This window comes from Octopus bimaculoides, chromosome 13, assembly GCF_046866305.1.
Source record: "Octopus bimaculoides isolate indiv1 chromosome 13, ASM4686630v1, whole genome shotgun sequence".
Classification (NCBI taxonomy): Eukaryota; Metazoa; Mollusca; class Cephalopoda; order Octopoda; family Octopodidae; genus Octopus; species Octopus bimaculoides.
This window is the reverse complement of record NC_142940.1, coordinates 29,198,343-29,217,968: the sequence shown is the minus strand read 5'-3', so window position 1 is coordinate 29,217,968 and position 19,626 is coordinate 29,198,343. Positions and strand designations below refer to the sequence as shown.

The window sequence follows — 19,626 nt, the reverse complement described above, 5'->3', positions numbered from 1 at the left end:
GTCTTTTATGTGCCACCCTCACAAGCCAGTCCAGGGGCACTGGCAACGATCTCGCTCGAAAATCCTACAGGAGCCAGTCAGGCGGTACTGGCAACGGCCACGCTCAAAATGGTGCATCTCATGTGCCAACCGCACAAGAACCAGTCCAGGGGCACTGGCAACGATCTTACTTGGCTTGCCGGGTCTTCTCACGCACAGCCCATTTCCAAAGGTCTCGCTCCGTAGTCATCGCCTCGGTGAGGCCCAATGTACGAAGGTCTTGCCTCACCACCTCAGCCCAGGTCTTCCTGGGCCTACCTCTTCCACGGGTTCCCTCAACTGTTAGGGTGTGGCACTTTTTCACGCAGCTATCCTCCTCCATTCTCACCACATGTCCATACCAGCGCAATCGTCTCTCTTGCACGCCACAACTGATGCTTCTAATGTTCAGCTTTTCTCTCAAGATACTTACACTCTGACGGGTATCACATTGACATTACACATCCAACGGAGCATACTGGCTTCATTCCTTGCGAGCTTACGTATGTCCTCAGCAGTTACAGCCCATGTTTCACTGCCATGTAGCATGGTTGTTCGTACGCATGCGTCATACAGTCTGCCTTTTACTCTGAGTGAGAGTCCCTTTGTCTCCAGCAGGGGTAAGAGCTCTCTAAACTTTGCCCAGGCTATTCTTATTCTAGCAGCTACATTTTCAGCGCACCCACCCCCACTACTAACTTGGTCGCCCAGATAGCGGAAGCTATCGACTACCTCTAGTTTTTCACCCTGGAATGAGATAGAAGTTGTTTCCTGTTTGTTTGCAGTCTTTATTGCACCTGAACATCTGCCACAAACAAAAACTAACTTGCTAGTTAACCTGCCTTTGATGTTGCTGCACCTCTTATGTGTCCATAGCTTGCACCGGGTACATCTTATAGAGTTACTACCTACTCCTTTTCTACATACTGAGCAGGGCCATCTACCTGAAGGGGTTTGTGTTTTATCTACCTTCCTACTTATTAGGATTTTGGTTTTAGCTAGGTTGACTCTAAGGCCCTTCAATTCTAGACCTTGCTTCCACACCTGAAACTTCTCCTCTAGTTCTGATAGTGACTCCGCAATTAGGGCAAGGTCATCAGCATAGAGGAGCTCCCAGGGGCAACCTGTCTTGAACTCCTCTGTGATTGCCTGGAGGACTATGGTAAATAATAGGGGGCTGAGGACGGAACCTTGGTGGACCCCTACCTCTACCCGGAATTCATTGCTGTACTCATTTCCAACCCTCACCTTACTGGCAGCATCTCTGTACATGGCTCGCACAGCTCTCACTAACCATTCTTCTATCCCAAGTTTCCTCATTGACCACCAGATAAGGGATCGGGGGACCCTGTCAAAGGCTTTCTCCATGTCAACGAAAGCCAGGTACAGAGGTTTATCCTTAGCTAGGTATTTCTCTTGCAACTGTCTCACTAGAAATAAGGCATCAGTAGTGCTTTTACCTGGCACGAACCCAAACTGCATCTCATCTAAATTGATTCGCTCCCTAATTAGTTGGGCTATGACCCTCTCTGTAACTTTCATAACCTGATCTAACAGCTTGATGCCTCTGTAATTATTTGTATCTAAAGCGTCCCCTTTACCTTTGTAGCAGTTGACTATGATGCTGCTACACCAGTCATAGGGTATGACTCCTTCGTGTATCACCTGGTTCGTAATACGGGTGACTAGGCTATAGCCAACACTGCCAGATATTTTGAGCATCTCTGCAGTGATTCCTGATGGGCCGGGGGCTTTCCCGGTCTTCATACTCTTAATTGCTTTATCTACCCTGGTACTATCAACTCGGATAGCTGGTCCCTCTATTGGGTCGACATAAGGCAGGCTCTCTTTCTCCCATTCATTCTCTTTATTAAGCAATCTATCGTAGTGGCATCTCCAGACCTCTTTCTTTGCATCCTCATTTAATGCAAGCGTACCATCATCCATGCGAACACATTTCTCTCCTACAACATCACTATTCTCTCTCCTACACTGTCTTGCAACACGAAATACCTCGAGTCTTTGGTCCTCACGGCGCAGAACATTGGCAAATCTTTCCTTATCTGCTTCCCCTCTGGCTAAATAAACCTGTCGCCTAGCCTCCCTTCTGGCACATTGGTACAATTCCCTGCTACCACCGTTCTTCCAGTCCTTCCAAGCCTGTTTCTTTTGTCTAATAGCCCTGTCTACCTCCTTGTTCCACCACCACGTTACTCTGGGTTGGGGGGGGACCTTACACCACCCACAAATCTGGTCGGTGGCTTTCAACAGGTTGTCCCGCAGAAATCTCCAATTGTCTTCCACGTTGTATGATGCTATATCCCCTTCTATTTCGTTAAATGCTTCAAGTAACTTGTCTCTAAGTCTCTGTCCGTTTGCAGGGTCTTTAAGCTTCCACACCCTTCTTCTCCAAGCCTGTCTAATTCTGGGCACCCATTTTGCCTTGATCCCAAAGTCGCTAACTACTAATCTATGTTGTGGGGTACATTCTTCGCCAGGGTAGGTTTTGGCATTTATAAGCCGCCCTCTTTCCCTATTTCTGGCGAGGATGTAGTCGATTTGGCTAGAGTGTCTGCCGGAGCGGTAGGTGACTAGGTGACTGGCAGGTTTCCTGAAGTTGGTATTGCAGACCATAAGATTGGTTGCATCACAGAACTCCAGCAGTCTGGTTCCCTCCTCGTTGCGGGAACCGAAGCCATAGCCTCCATGTATGCCATGGAAGCCCCCAGCACGACGTCCGACATGACCGTTGAAGTCTCCAGCCACAAAGAGAAGGTCCCTGTCACTCGTCGACGAGGTAGTTTGCAAGAGGGTGTCATAGAATTGGTCTTTCAGACCATCTGGTAGCCCAGGTTGAGGTGCATAGGCTGAGATGACAGTAGCTAATCTATGATGAAGCACTAGTCTGATCTTAAGTACTCTGTCACTTACTCTAACGACCTCGATTACCTTATCCACCCATTTCTCCGCTAGAAGTATTCCTACGCCCCCGACCCCGTCAGTGTTCCCTGCCCAGAAAATCTTGTACCTGTGTTCTTTGCCTGTGAGGAACCTTGCAGAACCTCCTCTCCATCTTACTTCCTGGATGCAGCACATATCTACGCATCTCCGTTCAAGCATCTCAACAATTTCACCAGATCTACCTTTCAGCGTGCAGACGTTGAGAGTGCCAATCCTAACAGTATGAGTGTTGGGGGTGTGGGCCTGTAGCCTGGGAAGGGGAAAAGCAGTGTCGTGTACCTGAAAAGAAAACTTGCAATTGGAAGAATTCATAAGCAAAACAGTACCTACAACCTGCAAACATTTCTCAACCTTAATGCGCTACCCAAAGGTAGGGGAGAGGATGGCCAAGGCCACTAGATGGGTTCCGGGAGACAGCCGAGGTTGACAGGATGACAGAGGAATGAACTTCCGGTGGAGGGGGCGGGATGACAGAGGAATGAACTTCCGGTGGAGGGGGTGGGATGACAGAGAAATGAACTTCCGGTGGAGGGGGTGGGATGGCAGAGGAATGAACTTCCGGTGGAGGGGGTGGGATGACAGAGGAATGAACTTCCGGTGGAGGGGGTGGGATGACAGAGGAATGAACTTCCGGTGGAGGGGGTGGGATGACAGAGGAATGAACTTCCGGTGGAGGGGGTGGGATGACAGAGGAATGAACTTCCGGTGGAGGGGGTGGGATGACAGAGGAATGAACTTCCGGTGGAGGGGGTGGGATGACAGAGGAATGAACTTCCGGTGGAGGGGGTGGGATGACAGAGGAATGAACTTCCGGTGGAGGGGGTGGGATGACAGAGGAATGAACTTCCGGTGGAGGGGTGGGATGACAGAGGAATGAACTTCCGGTGGAGGGGGTGGGATGACAGAGGAATGAACTTCCGGTGGAGGGGGTGGGAGGGCGGGTTACCGCCAGCGAGTAGATAGGGCTCTTAATTGTAGATTTTAAATATTTGAGAGACAACAATGCATAAATCGTAATTTTTAAAAGAGCAATGAATTCTGGGTGATTAGAATATAACGTAGCATGAATTTAGGAAGCTTAGAAAATGAATAAGCATGACGCCAGCGAGTAGATAGGGCTCTTAATTGTAGATTTTAAATATTTGAGAGACAACAATGCATAAATCGTAATTTTTAAAAGAGCAATGAATTCTGGGTGATTAGAATATAACGTAGCATGAATTTAGGAAGCTTAGAAAATGAATAAGCATGACGCCAGCGAGTAGATAGGGCTCTTAATTGTAGATTTTAAATATTTGAGAGACAACAATGCATAAATCGTAATTTTTAAAAGAGCAATGAATTCTGGGTGATTAGAATATAACGTAGCATGAATTTAGGAAGCTTAGAAAATGAATAAGCATGACGCCAGCGAGTAGATAGGGCTCTTAATTGTAGATTTTAAATATTTGAGAGACAACAATGCATAAATCGTAATTTTTAAAAGAGCAATGAATTCTGGGTGATTAGAATATAACGTAGCATGAATTTAGGAAGCTTAGAAAATGAATAAGCATGACGCCAGCGAGTAGATAGGGCTCTTAATTGTAGATATATATATATATATATATATATTATATATATATATATATATATATATATATATATATATATTATATATATATATATATATATATATATATATATATATATATATTATGTGTTGTGTTGTGGTGTGCAAGAGAGACGATTGCGCTGGTATGGACATGTGATGAGAATGGATGAGGATAGCTGCGTGAAAAAGTGCCACACCCTAACAGTTGAGGGAACCCGTGGAAGAGGTAGGCCCAGGAAGACCTGGGCTGAGGTGGTGAGGCAAGACCTTCGTACATTGGGCCTCACCGAGGCGATGACTACTGACCGAGACCTTTGGAAATGTGCTGTGCGTGAGAAGACCCGGCAAGCCAAGTAAGATCGTTGCCAGTGCCCCTGGACTGGCTCTTGTACGGGTGGCACATGAGATGTACCATTTTGAGCGTGGCCGTTGCCAGTACCGCCTGACTGGCTCCCGTAGGATTTTCGAGTGAGATCGTTGCCAGTGCCCCTGGACTGGCTTGTGCGGGTGGCACATAAAAGACACCATTTCGAGCATGGCCGTTTTCGTGCGAGTGACACGTAAAAGCACCCACTACACTCTCTGAGTGGTTGGCATTAGGAAGGGCATCCAGCTGTAGAAACTCTGCCAAATTAGATTGGAGCCTGGTGTTGCCATCCGGTTTCACCAGTCCTCAGTCAAATCGTCCAACCCATGCTAGCATGGAAAGCGGACATTAAACGATGATGATGATGATGATGATGATGATGATATATATATATATATATATATATATATATATATATATATATATATATATAAGAAAATTAAGAAAATGGAGATATAGCATGAATACAATTTATCTGCAAAAATCCAAAGTATTCTTTTACAGATGTTTCAATTAAGCCTGAAAGATTAAAATAGGAATAATTAAATCATTATATTACGCAAAATCTCATCAGAGGGGTAGAAAAGATATACTGTTAGGTTATTAGGTGTTGTGTTTTCGAATCATCTCGGCAAACTTAGTATATATATATATATATATACACACACACACACACACACACACACACAAAATAATACAATTATAGTTTTATGTAGACAGACTCGTATATACATGCAAACTTATACACATTAATGTACAGGACCCAATGGAAGGCATGTTTGTGGACTCTGCTCCCTCGACCCTGTCAGAATTAAATAGATGAAGAAGATAGGATGAGATGAAATTTAAAAAATAACAAGTGGCAGAAGCAAGGTCTAGAATCACAGGACCTTAGAGTTGATTTAACAAAGACCAAAATCCTAGTAAGTATGAAAACAGACAAATCACTGGTCCCTTCAGGGAGATGGCCCTGCTCTGTATGTTGAAAAGGTGTTGGTGGAAACTCCATAAGGTGTTCTCAGTGCAAGTTATGGACACATAAGAAGTGCAGCGGCATCATAGGAAGGCTAAGAGAGTAAGTAGCCTGTGTGTGTGGCAGAAGTGCAGGTACATTAAACACTAGGAACATACAGAAAATTGACTCCCTCAAATGTTTGGTGGGATCCTTAGAAATAACTGATAATTTCCATTACTTGAGCAACCAAGTTAGCAGTAGAGGAGATAGTTCTGAAAGCATAGTGGTTAGAATAAGAACGGGTTGGGAAAAGTTCAGAGAGTTACTACCTCTGTTAGTAACAAAGGGCCTCTCCTTCAGAATGAAAGGCAGATTGTATGAAGCCTGTGTATGAATAGCTGTGCTATATGGCAATGAGACATGGGCTGTGACTACTGAGAATATGTGAAGGATTGGAAGAAGTGAAACCAGCATGTTCTGCTGGATGGTAATGTCAGTGTGCATGTATGATGAAGTGTGATTTGAGAAAACAATTTGGTATATAAGGCATCAGTTTTAGTGTGTGAGAGAGAAGACTGCACTCGTATGATCATGTGATGCATATGGATGAGGATAGCGGCATCAAGAAGTGCCAATCTCTAATTGTGGTGGGATCATGTGCAAGAGATAGACCCAGGAAGACATGGGACAAAGTGGTGAGAAAGGATCTTCAGACATTGGACCTCACTGAGGAGATGACAAGGGACCAAGACTTCTGGCAGTTTGCTGTACTTGTCAAGCTAGGTAAAATCATGGCCATCTATACATACAGGCATGTCCTTTACATCCCTCTTTTAGGTATGTCCTTTATGTCCCTCTTTCAGCTAGTCTTGCAGTCTTGTGGGTGCTGGTGCCATGTAAAGGCCCCTGTACTGGTGTCACATAAAAGCACCTATATCAATGTCATGTAAAATTGCCCATGTCAGTGCCACATAAAAACACCCATGCCACTGCCACGCAAAAGCACTTGTGCCAGTGTCACATCAAAGCACCCATGCCAATGCCATGTAAAAGTGTTCCTGTCTTCTCTTTCATACTTTAGCCTCTCAATTATTAGTATAAAATGCTTCTCTCTGTCAAACTAAGTTATCAAGCAACCTCACTAGTGCTAGTGCCATGATAACCATGTCAAAATGCCAACCCAATGTCAGTATCAAAATGAACATTAAATGATAATGGTGGTTGTGTTGTTGTTGTTGGTGGTGGTGGTGATGGCGGCAGCAGCTGCTGCTGCTGCTACTGTTGTTTGTGTGTGTGTATGTGTAGCTACATGTATTGCATCAACTGAGACATCTTTATTATAGTGTTCTGAAACATTATAGCACACTCCACCTAGCACAGCCATCATGTAGTGAAAAAATATCAACTTAGAACTAAGTGGAGAATAAAGAAGCAGTTAACCTGCAGGTATGTGTCTGAAGCACACATTATTAAAAAGTTGAAAGTACAATGAACCATCTTGTGTGTGTCCCACTAAACTGATATGCAGCATTTAATGGCATTTAGCTCCGAAGATGCTATATTCACACAATACACACATCTATTTGATGAACTGTATTTCATCAAATAGGTGCATGTTAGTTGTAATTAAAAGTTGTTCAATAATAAATCAACTGTCCCTCCAACCTTTTCTAATCTAGATTTTCCCAAAGAACATTGGTTGGAAGCAGTGAATGCGACCATAATTCTAATGCCTGATGAAAACCGAGAAGTCTTACAGTCACTTCTACTCTTTCTCCATGATATTTCAAAAACCGCTGACCACCACAAGGTAAGACTGCTTTAAGGATTTATTTGTTTGCTTGTTTGATGGGGAGTCGTTTCAGTCATTTATTTTTTGAGACTTTTTGGTTTTGTTTTATTCTTAGATGTCTTCCATTTCTCTCTCTTTATTCTTGAATTGTCTGCTGTTATTTATCTCCAGGTCAGCCCTTATTGAACAGACCCATGATTAAAGATGCTATTGCTGTGACCATCTTCTCTTTTTAGAAGCATCTTGGACTAAACCTTTATATGTGCCCTTTTTTTAAAAAAAAGACAGTAAGGTGTATTTTGAGGGAGGATTGATGCTATTTCTTGCAGGTCAACCCACTGCATAACTAATTCCCTTTGTAAAAAATATTGCTGTTGTTATTGTTTTGGAGAGAGGATGTTATAATTTATTTTCTCAAAATGTTGAAGTGATGATAGTTATGGTACTGGTTGTACCATAAGGTCAGTTTTGATTATGCAAACCTATGATCAAAGTCATTCCTGTCATGACTGTCTCCTCTTTTTTCCTGACACTCTGCATTTAGAATCACTGATGTTTGTAATTAATGTTTAGGCACTTGATACCTGTCAACACTATGGAATATATTTTAGAATTTCAGTCCCCCTCTCCAAAGCAATAGTAAGAGATGATATAAACGTTATTTTTTACTCGCTGTATTTGGACTTCTTTATTTATCAACCTACTATTTTTTGTATATTGTTATATTTTAATATATTTTTACATGCTCTTGTTTATATATATTGTATATATATTTTAAGTTCTTTTTCTCTAGAGGGTGTGCACTCCTAGCATATATATATATAAAGTTAGCTAGCAGAGTTGTTAGTACACTGGGAAAAATGCTTAGCAATATTTTGTCTATCCTTACATTTTGAGTTCAAGTTCCCCTGAGACTGACTTTGTCCTTCGTTCTTTTTGGATCAATAAAATAAATACCAGTTGTACACTGGGGTTATTGCGATCAACTTTACTATTCCTGTGTAAGAGTATGAAAAAGAACTGCACCCCTCTGCCAAGCCATGTCAAGCTAGTGTGGCAAAGTAGGCTCATCAAACCAATATGATCTCAAGCTCAAATTCACAGCCTCCACATTGGACTGTGGCTGGTGGAGAGAACGTGCTGGAGCCTTCATCCTGCAGTGGACTGAACACAGGCAATCCAACCCCATCCAATATATATATATAGTGAATAGATAGAGATAATAGATCCAGGCTAATCACATCAAATGATATGGAATAACCTGTGGCTGTTTAAGGTAAACAATCCCCATGTATTTTACCTGATGGGTAAATCCTGAGTTTATTTTGTTGAAGTATAAATAGTTAACTGAGTGTATGTATATCCAAGACGAATAAAATAAACACAGAGAATAATACATCTACACAGTTTTTTATTATTGCAGCTATTTATGCAGTGTGTTCATTTATAACTTCTGTCCAACATATGTTTTTTTCTGCATGGCTATCTTGTTAAATAGTGTCTATTTGCATCTTGTTGTTTCATCTACATCCAGATTTCATCCTGGTTAAGAACTTATCCATGCAGCTTTATTGAAGATGTTGCCACTATCGAAATTTCAAGTGAACTGCTTCAAACTTTAATTGTGGTAACACCTTGAATAAATCTGCACAGATACGTTTTTAAGTAGGATGAAACCCAGATGAAGATGAAAACAAACACCACTTAACAAGATATTCATGAGGCAAAAACATATGTTGGACAGAGGTTTTAAGTGAATATTCTTTATAAATGATTGTAATAGCAAAAACTGTGTAGATGTATAATTCTCTATTACTCTTAAAACTCAATTACTGATGATAAAATTTTTCCTTTATCATATTATATTGCACTGAACTTGTTTATAGTGATTTTTAATATACACATTAGCATTTTAGTTAAATCAAACATGGCTTCCAGACGACTTCGGAATCTCCCGCAACTCTTCTGGATGGTCTCTTTGTTTAAGTTGGTGAATGCTGCCATAATCCTTGCCTTCAGTTCATCTTTCATGTTACAGGGAGTTTTGTTGATCTCTCACTCAACTGCACCCTACACATAATAATTAAGGGGGTTACAGTCTGGGGAGTTAGGGTGGCCAGATATTAAGGGTGATGTGGTCACAGAAATTGTCTGACAGCCATGACTGGGTTGTCCTGCTTGTGTGACATAGTGCAGAGTCCTGTTGCTAGGCATAGGGTCTTCCAGCAGCAACCCTTTAGACCCAGGGCAGCACCACCTCTTCCAGGCACTTGATGTAGGCTTACGTGTTGAGTCCGAGGCCATGTGGGAAGATGGCCATCATTAGTGGTCAATAGTGATCAGTTCAAACACCATGAAGTTGACTGGATGTTTGATTTTGATCACTCTTAGTACATGTCCTCAGATTGCACTGTCCCCAGACTGACAGCCAAACACTCTGAAATGTTTGTATTGGAGCTTCTGGCATGAATAGCAAGCGGTGCATCATGGTGCTGTTTTTCTCACAGACAGTGCCCAACTGACCCTACTATACTGTGTAGTTGATAAAATCAAAAGCAGTGCACATATGTGAAATTAAAAATATAAAATGGCAACAATTTACCCATCCCACCCTGTATATATATATATATATATATATATATATATATATATATATATATATATATATATATATATATACACACACACACACCATCCTTGGGTAGATTTTCTGTCTGGTCAGCTCCTATCAACAGTCTTACCCATGCATGCATGGAAGATGTACGTTAAAAGATGATGATGATGATGATGATGATGATATATGCATATATAATAAATGAAAAAATGCATTGTAAATAAACAATGACACATAAAAAAAATGATGATGAGCTGGCAGAAATGTTAGCGTGCCAGGCGAAATGTTTAATGATATTTCACCTGTGTTTATGTTTAGGCACAGGCTGTGTGGTAAGTAGCCTGCTTACCAACCACATGGTTCCGAGTTCAGTCCCAGTGCGTGGCACCTTGGGCAAGTGTCTTCTACTATAGCCTGGGGCCAACCAAAGCCTTGTGAGTGGATTTGGTAGGTGGAAACTGAAAGAAGCTCGTCGTATATATATATATATATATATATATGTATATGTATATATATGTATATGTATATATATGTATATGTATATATATGTATATGTATATATGTGTGTGTGTATATTTGCGTGTCTGTGTTTGTCCCCAACACCATTGCTTAACAAACCGATGCTGGTGTGTTTACGTCCCCGTAACTTAGCGGTTCGGCAAAGAGACCGATAGAATAAGTACTAGGCTTACAAAGAATAAGTTGTGGGGTCGATTTGCTGGACTAAAGGCGGTGCTCCAGCATGGCCCCAGTCAAATGACTGAAACAAATAAAAGAATATTAAGGGTACAACTGAACAGGAGACAGACACAGAGGGTCCCTAATTCTTCATCAGTTATCAACCAAAGTGGTAATACTCAGTTTTGCACCATTAACCCTTTGAGCCTGTAACACTGGTTTACCAGTGGATGGCTTATTTTTCACTATACCATAGCACCACTCGACTGGTGGAGTGCATCTGCACTAAAGTACGATGATTTATGTTTATCCAACGATCAAATAATAAAACTTTACAAGACAAGAGGCCAAGAAATTTCTCATGTGGGCTACCTACACTGCATATGTTATATTCTAGTCCCTTTATCTGGATCAGTACAGTGTAGGACTTGTCAGTGAGTTTCACACAAAAGCTGTTTGCAGAGCTCATGATCACGAAGTCCCTGTTCATCTCCAAAATGTAGGCCACCACCATCCACACATTCCAGATGATGGGTCAACAAACACACTGTGTGTTGTATGTACCAAGAAGTACAACAAATTCAAGTCAAAAACCCCGGTGTTCCTTACAAGGATTATCCAGTCAAAGCAATCAAATCAGCCGTCTGTTGCCAAGAATGCAAGATTCATCTCTGTGTCAAAAGAAGATCAACATGCTGGACTGATTGGCAGACCAAGGTGGAATATTAGCACTAGGAACCAGGTAGGCATCTCTGTTGTATGTTTGTGTTGTCAGATTGTTATTGACATTGATATTTTTGTTTTGAGAGCTGCAATTGATACTTAGCCAATTTGCAGCTTATTTTGCTCAGGAAGCCAGCTATATGGTCAAATAAGGTTCAGGAGATCAGGGCTCAAAAGGTTAATGATAATGGTATGAAACAGTGTATTACCATTTTGTACCCTCAATACACGTATATATCTGTCATTGCTTATTTACAATGCATTTTTTCATTTATTAAATAATGGAGCACATGCACACCCGGCTTTTTAAACAATTGCACTTCTGATTGCCCTGCTTGATCTGTAGAAAACGCATAGGTAGAAACTCTATAAGATGCACCCAGTGCAAGCTATGGACACATAAGAGGTGCAGCAATATCATAGGAAGGTTAACTAGGAAGTTAGTTTTTGTATGTAGCAGATGTTCAGGAGCTATAAACACTGTAAATGTGCAGAAAACAATTTCTGCCACATTCCAGGGAGAAAAACTAGAAGTGGTTGATAGCTTCTGCTATCTAGGTAACCAAGTTAGTAGTGGGGGAAGGTGCGCTGAAAGTGTAGCTGCTAGAATAAGAATGGCCTGGGCAAAGTTCAGAGAGCTCTTACCTCTGCTGGCGACAAAGGGTCTCTCTCTCAGAGTAAAAGGCAGACTGTATGACGCATGTGTACGAACAGCCATGCTTCATGGCAGTGAAACATGGGCCGTGACTGCTGAAGACATGCGTAGGCTCGCAAGGAATGAAGCCAGTATGCTCCGATGGATGAGTAATGTCAGTGTGCATACTAGACAGAGTGTAAGTACCTTGAGAGAAAAGTTGAACCTAAGAAGCATCAGTTGTGGGGTGCAAGAGAGATGATTGCGCTGGTATGGTCATGTGGCGAGAATGGATGAGGATAGCTGTGTGAAAAAGTGCCACACTCTAGCAGTTGAGGGAACCTGTGGTAGAGGTAGGCCCAGGAAGACCTAGGATGAGGTGGTGAGGCACGACCTTCGAACATTGGGCCTCACCAAGGCGATGACTTCCGACCGAGACCTTTGGAAATATGCTATGCGTGAGAAGGCCCGGCAAGCCAAGTGAGACCTAAATCCAGTGCCTCTGCCAGGGGTGTAACCAGCCCACTTGTGCGTACCTTTCTTTCATTGGACACTAAACTCCACTTGCGAAGACCTGTTGAGGCAAGTGAAATGGAAATCGAACTAAACTCGTCGACTGGCACCCATGCCAACATCGTCTCCTTCATTAGACATTAAACTCGGCTTGCAAAGACCTGTTGGGGCAAGCGAAAGCGAAATCGTGATGGCACCTGTGCCCAGTATCACCTTCCTGGCACTTTGGCACTTGTGCCGGTAGCACGTGCAAAGACAATCGAGTGAAATCATTGCCAGTGCCGCTGGACTGATTCTTGTGCAGGTGCCACGTAAAATACACCATTTTGAGCATGGCCGTTGCCAGTACCGCCTGACTAGCCTTCGTGCCGGTGGCACGTAAAAGCACCCACTACACTCTCTGAGTGGTTGGCGTTAGGAAGGGCATCCAGCTGTAGAAACTCTGCCAAATCAGATTGGAGCCTGGTGTAGCCATCTGGTTCACCAGTCCTCAGTCAAATCGTCCAACCCATGCTAGCATGGAAAGCAGACGTTAAACGATGTTGATGATATATATATATATATATATATATATATATATATATATATATCCTTTATTTTATTATTTTATATTTGTGTCAACCAACACATATTAAAGTTTTTGCCAAGTTCTAGCAATCAAGCGAAAATGTTTCCTTTCTACAATCAAATATCCAGAGGGAATTTTTTCTTCCCACCAGTGGTACACATTATCACATATGGTTTATCTCTCTCTTATTTATATATATATATATATATATATATGATGGATTCTCTTGCTGTGAACAACAAATGAGGGTTCAGTAAAATAAACCATTAATATGTTCTATGGACACAAATGTGTCTTTTGAGGCCTACTGATGCCTTGTAAACCTTTTGGCAAATGGAACAAGTTGAGGACTCAGTTTGCTCAAGTGCTTGTGGATCATTTACTATGTGTTTTCTTGAGTGGACAGCAAGGCCTGCTTTACTTCATGCCACAAAACCACAATGACAAGTAAGGTTTCCATTTAGAGGAGCAGCATTTTGCCAGCATGCCTTCATACTTGCATGAAGTTGACCCTGATGTTGGAGTTGACTTAGCTCAAATCTTTGAACTGAGGAAAAGCATGACTGGCAGCAGATCCCGTATTCTGGTGCTGTGTTTTCCCATGAAGCAAAAGGAATTTTGTATCATTTCAGACTGTCTTTTAGTTTGTGTTTGAAGTGCAAGAGTGGCCTTCCATCTGACTTTCTTGTTAGGAATTGGCCTTAGAAAAGTTGCTTCAGAATTCTGATGTCACTCATATGTGAGAGATGACCTGGCCATCTAAGTTGTATTTTGATGAGGATGGCTTCAATACCTAATATGTTATTTTGTTAGTACGTCACTGTTATGAATATGGCCACTCAGTTTTATGTTTGAGATAGTATGCAAGTATCACATATGAAAAGCATCAAGCTGGTTGATATGCTTTCAGTACAGAGTCCAGGCTTCAGCATCATAAAGCAATGATGTCAAAACCACCAACTTTCACCTTCAACAATACATTACAGTTATTCCAAAGCCTGTGATAAAGCTTACCAAAAGTGGAACTAGCCTTCCTGACCCTGGACTCAATATCTTTATCTATCTTAGCATCATTGGTTACAATGGAACCAAGATAAGTGAAGGAGGAAACAATTTTTAATGCTTTTCCATCAACATATACAGAAAGTGCCACAGCGGAAGGATGGTCACAAATGGGCTGATGGACACACTCAGTTTTCTTGATGTTGATGGTCAGACCAAAAGCCTTTGATGCCTGCAAGAAGTTGTTTAGAACCCATTGCATGTCTTCAAGAGTGTGTGTTATAAGTGCACAATTGTCTGCAAAGAGCAAACCTCAAGCTGTTTGCACCAAAGTCTTAGTTTTTGCTTTGAAGCACGGTCGGTTGAATAGGCCACCACTGGTTCTATACTCAAACTTTACTCCTTATTTAGCACCCTCAAATACTGTTTCCAGCATGACAGAGATACAAAGCAAATAAGAATGGTGCAAGAACACAGGCTTGTTTTGTCCCATTTGAGACTGTGAATGAATTGGACACTTCTCTGCTAGATCTAACAGAAGCCATCATCCTTTGATGGAAAGAAATGATGACACTGAGCATCTTTTTGGGAACACCTAGCATTCTAAGGACAACCCAAAGAGCATCCCTAAATACAGTGTCGAAAGCTTTAGTTAGATCTACAGCAGTGACAAAAAGATCTTGGTTGTGCTCAGTTGCAGTTGCCTTAGCCTGAAAATCATATCCACTGCGCCTCTACCAGGCTGAAAGCCATCCTGAGATTCAGGCAACACTAAGCTGGCAAGGGCATCATATATCAGTGGATTGAAAACAAACTAAGGAATGACGTCTAGACCACAAACATGACCACAACTAGACCACAAGCATGTTGCCTGAGATACACCAATACCACATACATACATGATGGCCGTCCACTCGTGACCAAGGAAGACCATTGCCAACCTTCAGAAACATTGTGCGCTCTAGGACTAACTTATATTTTGCATTTGCGGCTCCATTGGTGGCTAATGAGCCCTGCTCTTGACAAGCATACATGACTGCAAACATTGCAGACCAAGCTTTCCCCATTCACTATACGAGCCGTGCGCTTTCGCGCAGCTCGCTTAAGTTCTTCATGCTGGATACATGCTCTCTCAAAAGTGTCGATCCCCTCCTTAATTTGCTTCCTCCATCTTTGGCGATGACAGGCATTGTTCTCCCAGTCAGTGTCCTGCATATCACAGGCCTTTAATGAGGACTTGACACAGTCCTTAAATCGCAGCCTTGGTTTCTGCCAGAGTCTCCTTCCATTCACAAGTTCTCCATATAGCATCTGCTTAGGAATCCTACTATCCTTCATTCTCAAGTATTGTCTCAATACTCAAGATATAAGCTGCAGGACCTGTGTGTCTGGAATTTTTGAGGTCCAGCCAACATTGAGAATGTGTCTGAGATATCTCTGATGAAAGCGTTCAAGGACCCTTACCTGACGTTTGTACAGAGTCCTTGTCTCACATGAGTAGAGGAGTGATGTCAGTACACATGCACGGTACATAGCAACTTTTGTTTGCCTTGTGATGCCATGCTGGGACCAGACACGAGACTGAAGAGACCGGAAGGAATTAGTTGCTCTCTGCAACCTGAAAGATATTTCCTCATCCAGGGAGCAAGAATGGCTGAGTGTGCTGCCCAGGTAGACAAACTTGTCTACTACCTTCAGAATTGTTCCTTCAACCAAGATAGCTGGTTTCACATATGGATTTCCTGGTGCAGGCTAGAACATTACAACAGTCTTGTCCAGGCTAATGCCAAGTCCAAATGCCTTGCAAGAAGCAGAAATGCAATTCATGAGTATTTGCATGTCATCCACTGTATGAGTGACTTAGTCACAGTCAACTGCATAAAGGAGGTCACGAATAATAGATTGGAGAACCTTTGAATTGGCAGCAAATCGGTGAAGATTAAAGAGGCGGCCAGAAGATCGATATCTGACATATATTCCCTTAGCAAAAGCATGAGTAAAAGCAGCAGCAAAGTACAAAGAAAAGAGAGTTGGGGCAAGGATGTCACCCTGCTTGACACCATTCTCTACAGGAATGGTCCCACCATGCCACCACCAACATTGACCCAAGCCTCCATCCCATCATGAAATGATTTAATTATAGATACAAAGTGATCTGGACATCCAAGTTTGCCAAGTATTTTCCATAGAAAGGCCCTATTTACAGTATCAAAGGCTTTTGTTAAATCAATGAATACCTGGACAAGATCCATATTCTGCTCATGGCACTTCTCCTGCATCTGTCTTGCTGTGAAAATCATATCCATTGTCCCTCTACCAGATCGGAAGCCACATTGAGATTCAGATAGGACATCATTTACGAGACGCCCATTCAGACGGGTAAGAATATTTGCCAGAACCTTGCCAGCAGCTGATAGTAGAGCAATACCTCTGTTGTTACCACACATTGTTGTGGCTCCTTTTCCTTTATATAGAGGAAGAATAATTGCATCCTTCCAGTCCTTGGGGATTGCACCATCCCTCCAGGCTGCACTAATAAGTTCATGAAGGGACTGTGTGATGTAATTACCACCAAATCGCAAGACCTCAGCACAAATTCCATCCTTTCCAGGTGCCCTACCAAGATTCAATTTACTTATTGATGTCATTACCTCATCTATTGCGGGCGAGGAGTCTAAGGAGCCAATGATAGGTCTTTGTTGCATAGTATCAATCACTGTTTCATCTACAACTGACTCATGGTTTAGGAGTTCAGAGAAGTGTTTGATCCAGCGACCTATGATTTCTGTTGATTTAGTAAACAGAGTAGAAGACTCCTTGGAAAGCAAAGGAGCTGATGTGGAGCTCTTAGGTTCATAAGATGGTAAACTTCTTGCTGTCATTTGCATCAGCAGCAGCCTGAACATCACGAGCAAGATTCTCCCACCAAATGTTCTGCATCTTCCTGAGAGATCGCTGCAGTAGTGATTTTACATTGTTATAGTGGGCAAGTGCTAGACTTCACTGCACAGTAGACAGTTCTCTGTGTAGCAATACACTGTGAGCATGGCGCTTTACCACCAATAGTCGCTGAACTTCAGGATCATTCTCATCAAACTGTCTGGCAGTAACATATCCCAGTGTTTCGGCTGCACATTGAAGAACCTGGTCTCGAAAATCCTCCCATGCTGCAGCAGTTTCAATGCTGGACAAGCGAGTCTGAAGCTCTTTCCTAACCACAACATCATATACCTTGTGGACATTTAGACAGTGAGGAATGCTGACTGGTCCTCTTCTCTCTTTCACCCTAATCACCATTCGGAACTTTGCTCGCACCAGACTGTGGTCTGTCCAGCATTCTGATTCATGCAACGACTTGACATTACAAATGTCATAAATGTCGCGCTTGCGGATGATGACATAATCCGGCATGTGCCAAACTTTGGACCTTGGATGCATCCATGTTGTTGTGTGATCACCTTTGTGCATAAAATGAGTCCATGTTCTTCGCAAAGCTCCAGTAGCATGAGACCATTGCTATTCATTTTCCCTCCTCCAAAACATTCGAGAGAGTTCCATGTTTGCCAGTCTGTTCCAACCCTGGCATTGAAATCCCCCAATAGAATGACTTTATCAGAATTGGGGATTTTTCTAAGTATAGCTCTCAGCTGGGTATAAAAGATTGTTTTATCTTCATCACAGCTAATCAAAGTAGGTGCATAGGCACTTATTAGAGTAGCAAACCGCTTACCTTTCAAGTGCAACCGTAGCGTCATTATACGTTCATTTTTCAACTGGTCAGTATAGTAGTCCATATAAAGTTAAACAGCTGTTTACTGGTTTTAGGTATCTTGTAACTCTATGTATGTATCAGTGGCATAATTGGTACATATGCAGTCTATCATTTAGTAAATGAAAATGGATATTTCAAAATATTACTACACACATTCCAGTTGTATGGTTATGTATTACCAATGCAAAGTAATTTCACATTGTTGTATAACCACCCCATTTCATCAAATTATATTAAGTTGTTGTTCAATGAAATTCTATGAATCTATGAAGATAATATCTATAAACAAAATTAATGAAAATGAGGCTTCAAAGAAATATGGATTTTCAAATTGGGCTGGAGATATTAAGGCTTGTGACCTATCAAACATCACAACTGCACAGGCAACTAAATTGACATAGGCATGTACTAGAAGGGGAGTGGTCAAGAGCCCGTATCCTCTTCAAGTGTTGGATTTTATGGTGAAAGAAATTTGATGGGCAGCTAATGCTCTGCAGTAAATAATACAGCTGTTGTCAAAGCGAATCTGCTGATTGGCTGTCACAAACAAGTACATGCATGCAAACACACACATACAGACATGGTTGTGACAGAATTCCAAGTAGTGTCTATCCCACATAGAAATCTTTGGCCTGCAGCAATAGTCAAGGTATTTGTCCAAGATGCAATCAGTTACATACCTTTAGGAGAAAAGGTAAAGTCAATTCAGCATCATTGACTGCTAAAACTTGGGAATTAAAAAGATAGGATATTAAATACAAGAGGTCTTGAGGGGGCAGCAGATGTTCATTATATTACATTGAAATTCTACAAATTATGAGATGTAAGAAGAATTTCATGAATACTCATGTATATATGTATGTGAGTGTGTGTGTATGTATAAATATATTTGTACGTGTATATATTCTTTTATTCTTTTACTTGTTTCAGTCCTATGACTGCGGTCATGCTGGAGCACCACCTTTTAGTTGAGCAAATCGACCCCAGGACTTATTTTTGTAAGCCTAGTACTTATTCTATCAGTCTCTTAAGCTGAACCGCTAAGTTATGGAGATGTAAACACACCAGCATCGGTTATCAAGTGATGTTGGGGGGACAAACACAGACACACAAATGTATATATATATACATATATACGACGGGCTTCTTTCAGTTTCCATCTACCAAATCCACTCACAAGGCTTTGGTCAGCCTGAGGCTATAGTAGAAGACACATGCCCAAGGTGCCACACAGTAGGACTGAACCCAGAACCATGTTGTTGGCAAGCAAGCTACTTATCACACAGCCACTCCTGTGCTTATATATATATGTATTTATTTGAGTGTGTGTGTGTATGAGTGTGCATGTGTGTATGTGTATTTGTATATATAAATATATATATATGTATGTATATGTGTGTGTGTGTGTGTCTGTACATATATATATATATATATA

At 41.8% G+C, this 19,626-nt stretch overlaps 1 protein-coding gene across 5 annotated transcripts in view; it reads left to right on the top strand.

Moving 5' to 3' along the window:
* LOC106880368 (rho GTPase-activating protein 7) overlaps positions 1-19,626 on the top strand; it is a 601,077-nt gene that overhangs the window by 486,543 nt on the left and 94,908 nt on the right. For 4 of the 5 annotated variants that reach the window (XM_089361608.1, XM_089361606.1, XM_089361609.1 and 1 more), the window contains exon 11: positions 7,575-7,705. In XM_089361608.1, coding sequence (XP_089217734.1) covers positions 7,575-7,705 — 131 coding nt within the window. Of the gene's footprint in view, positions 1-7,574; positions 7,706-11,482; positions 11,722-19,626 lie in introns of all 5 variants that reach the window. The other variant, XR_016244003.1, reaches the window with a different exon arrangement.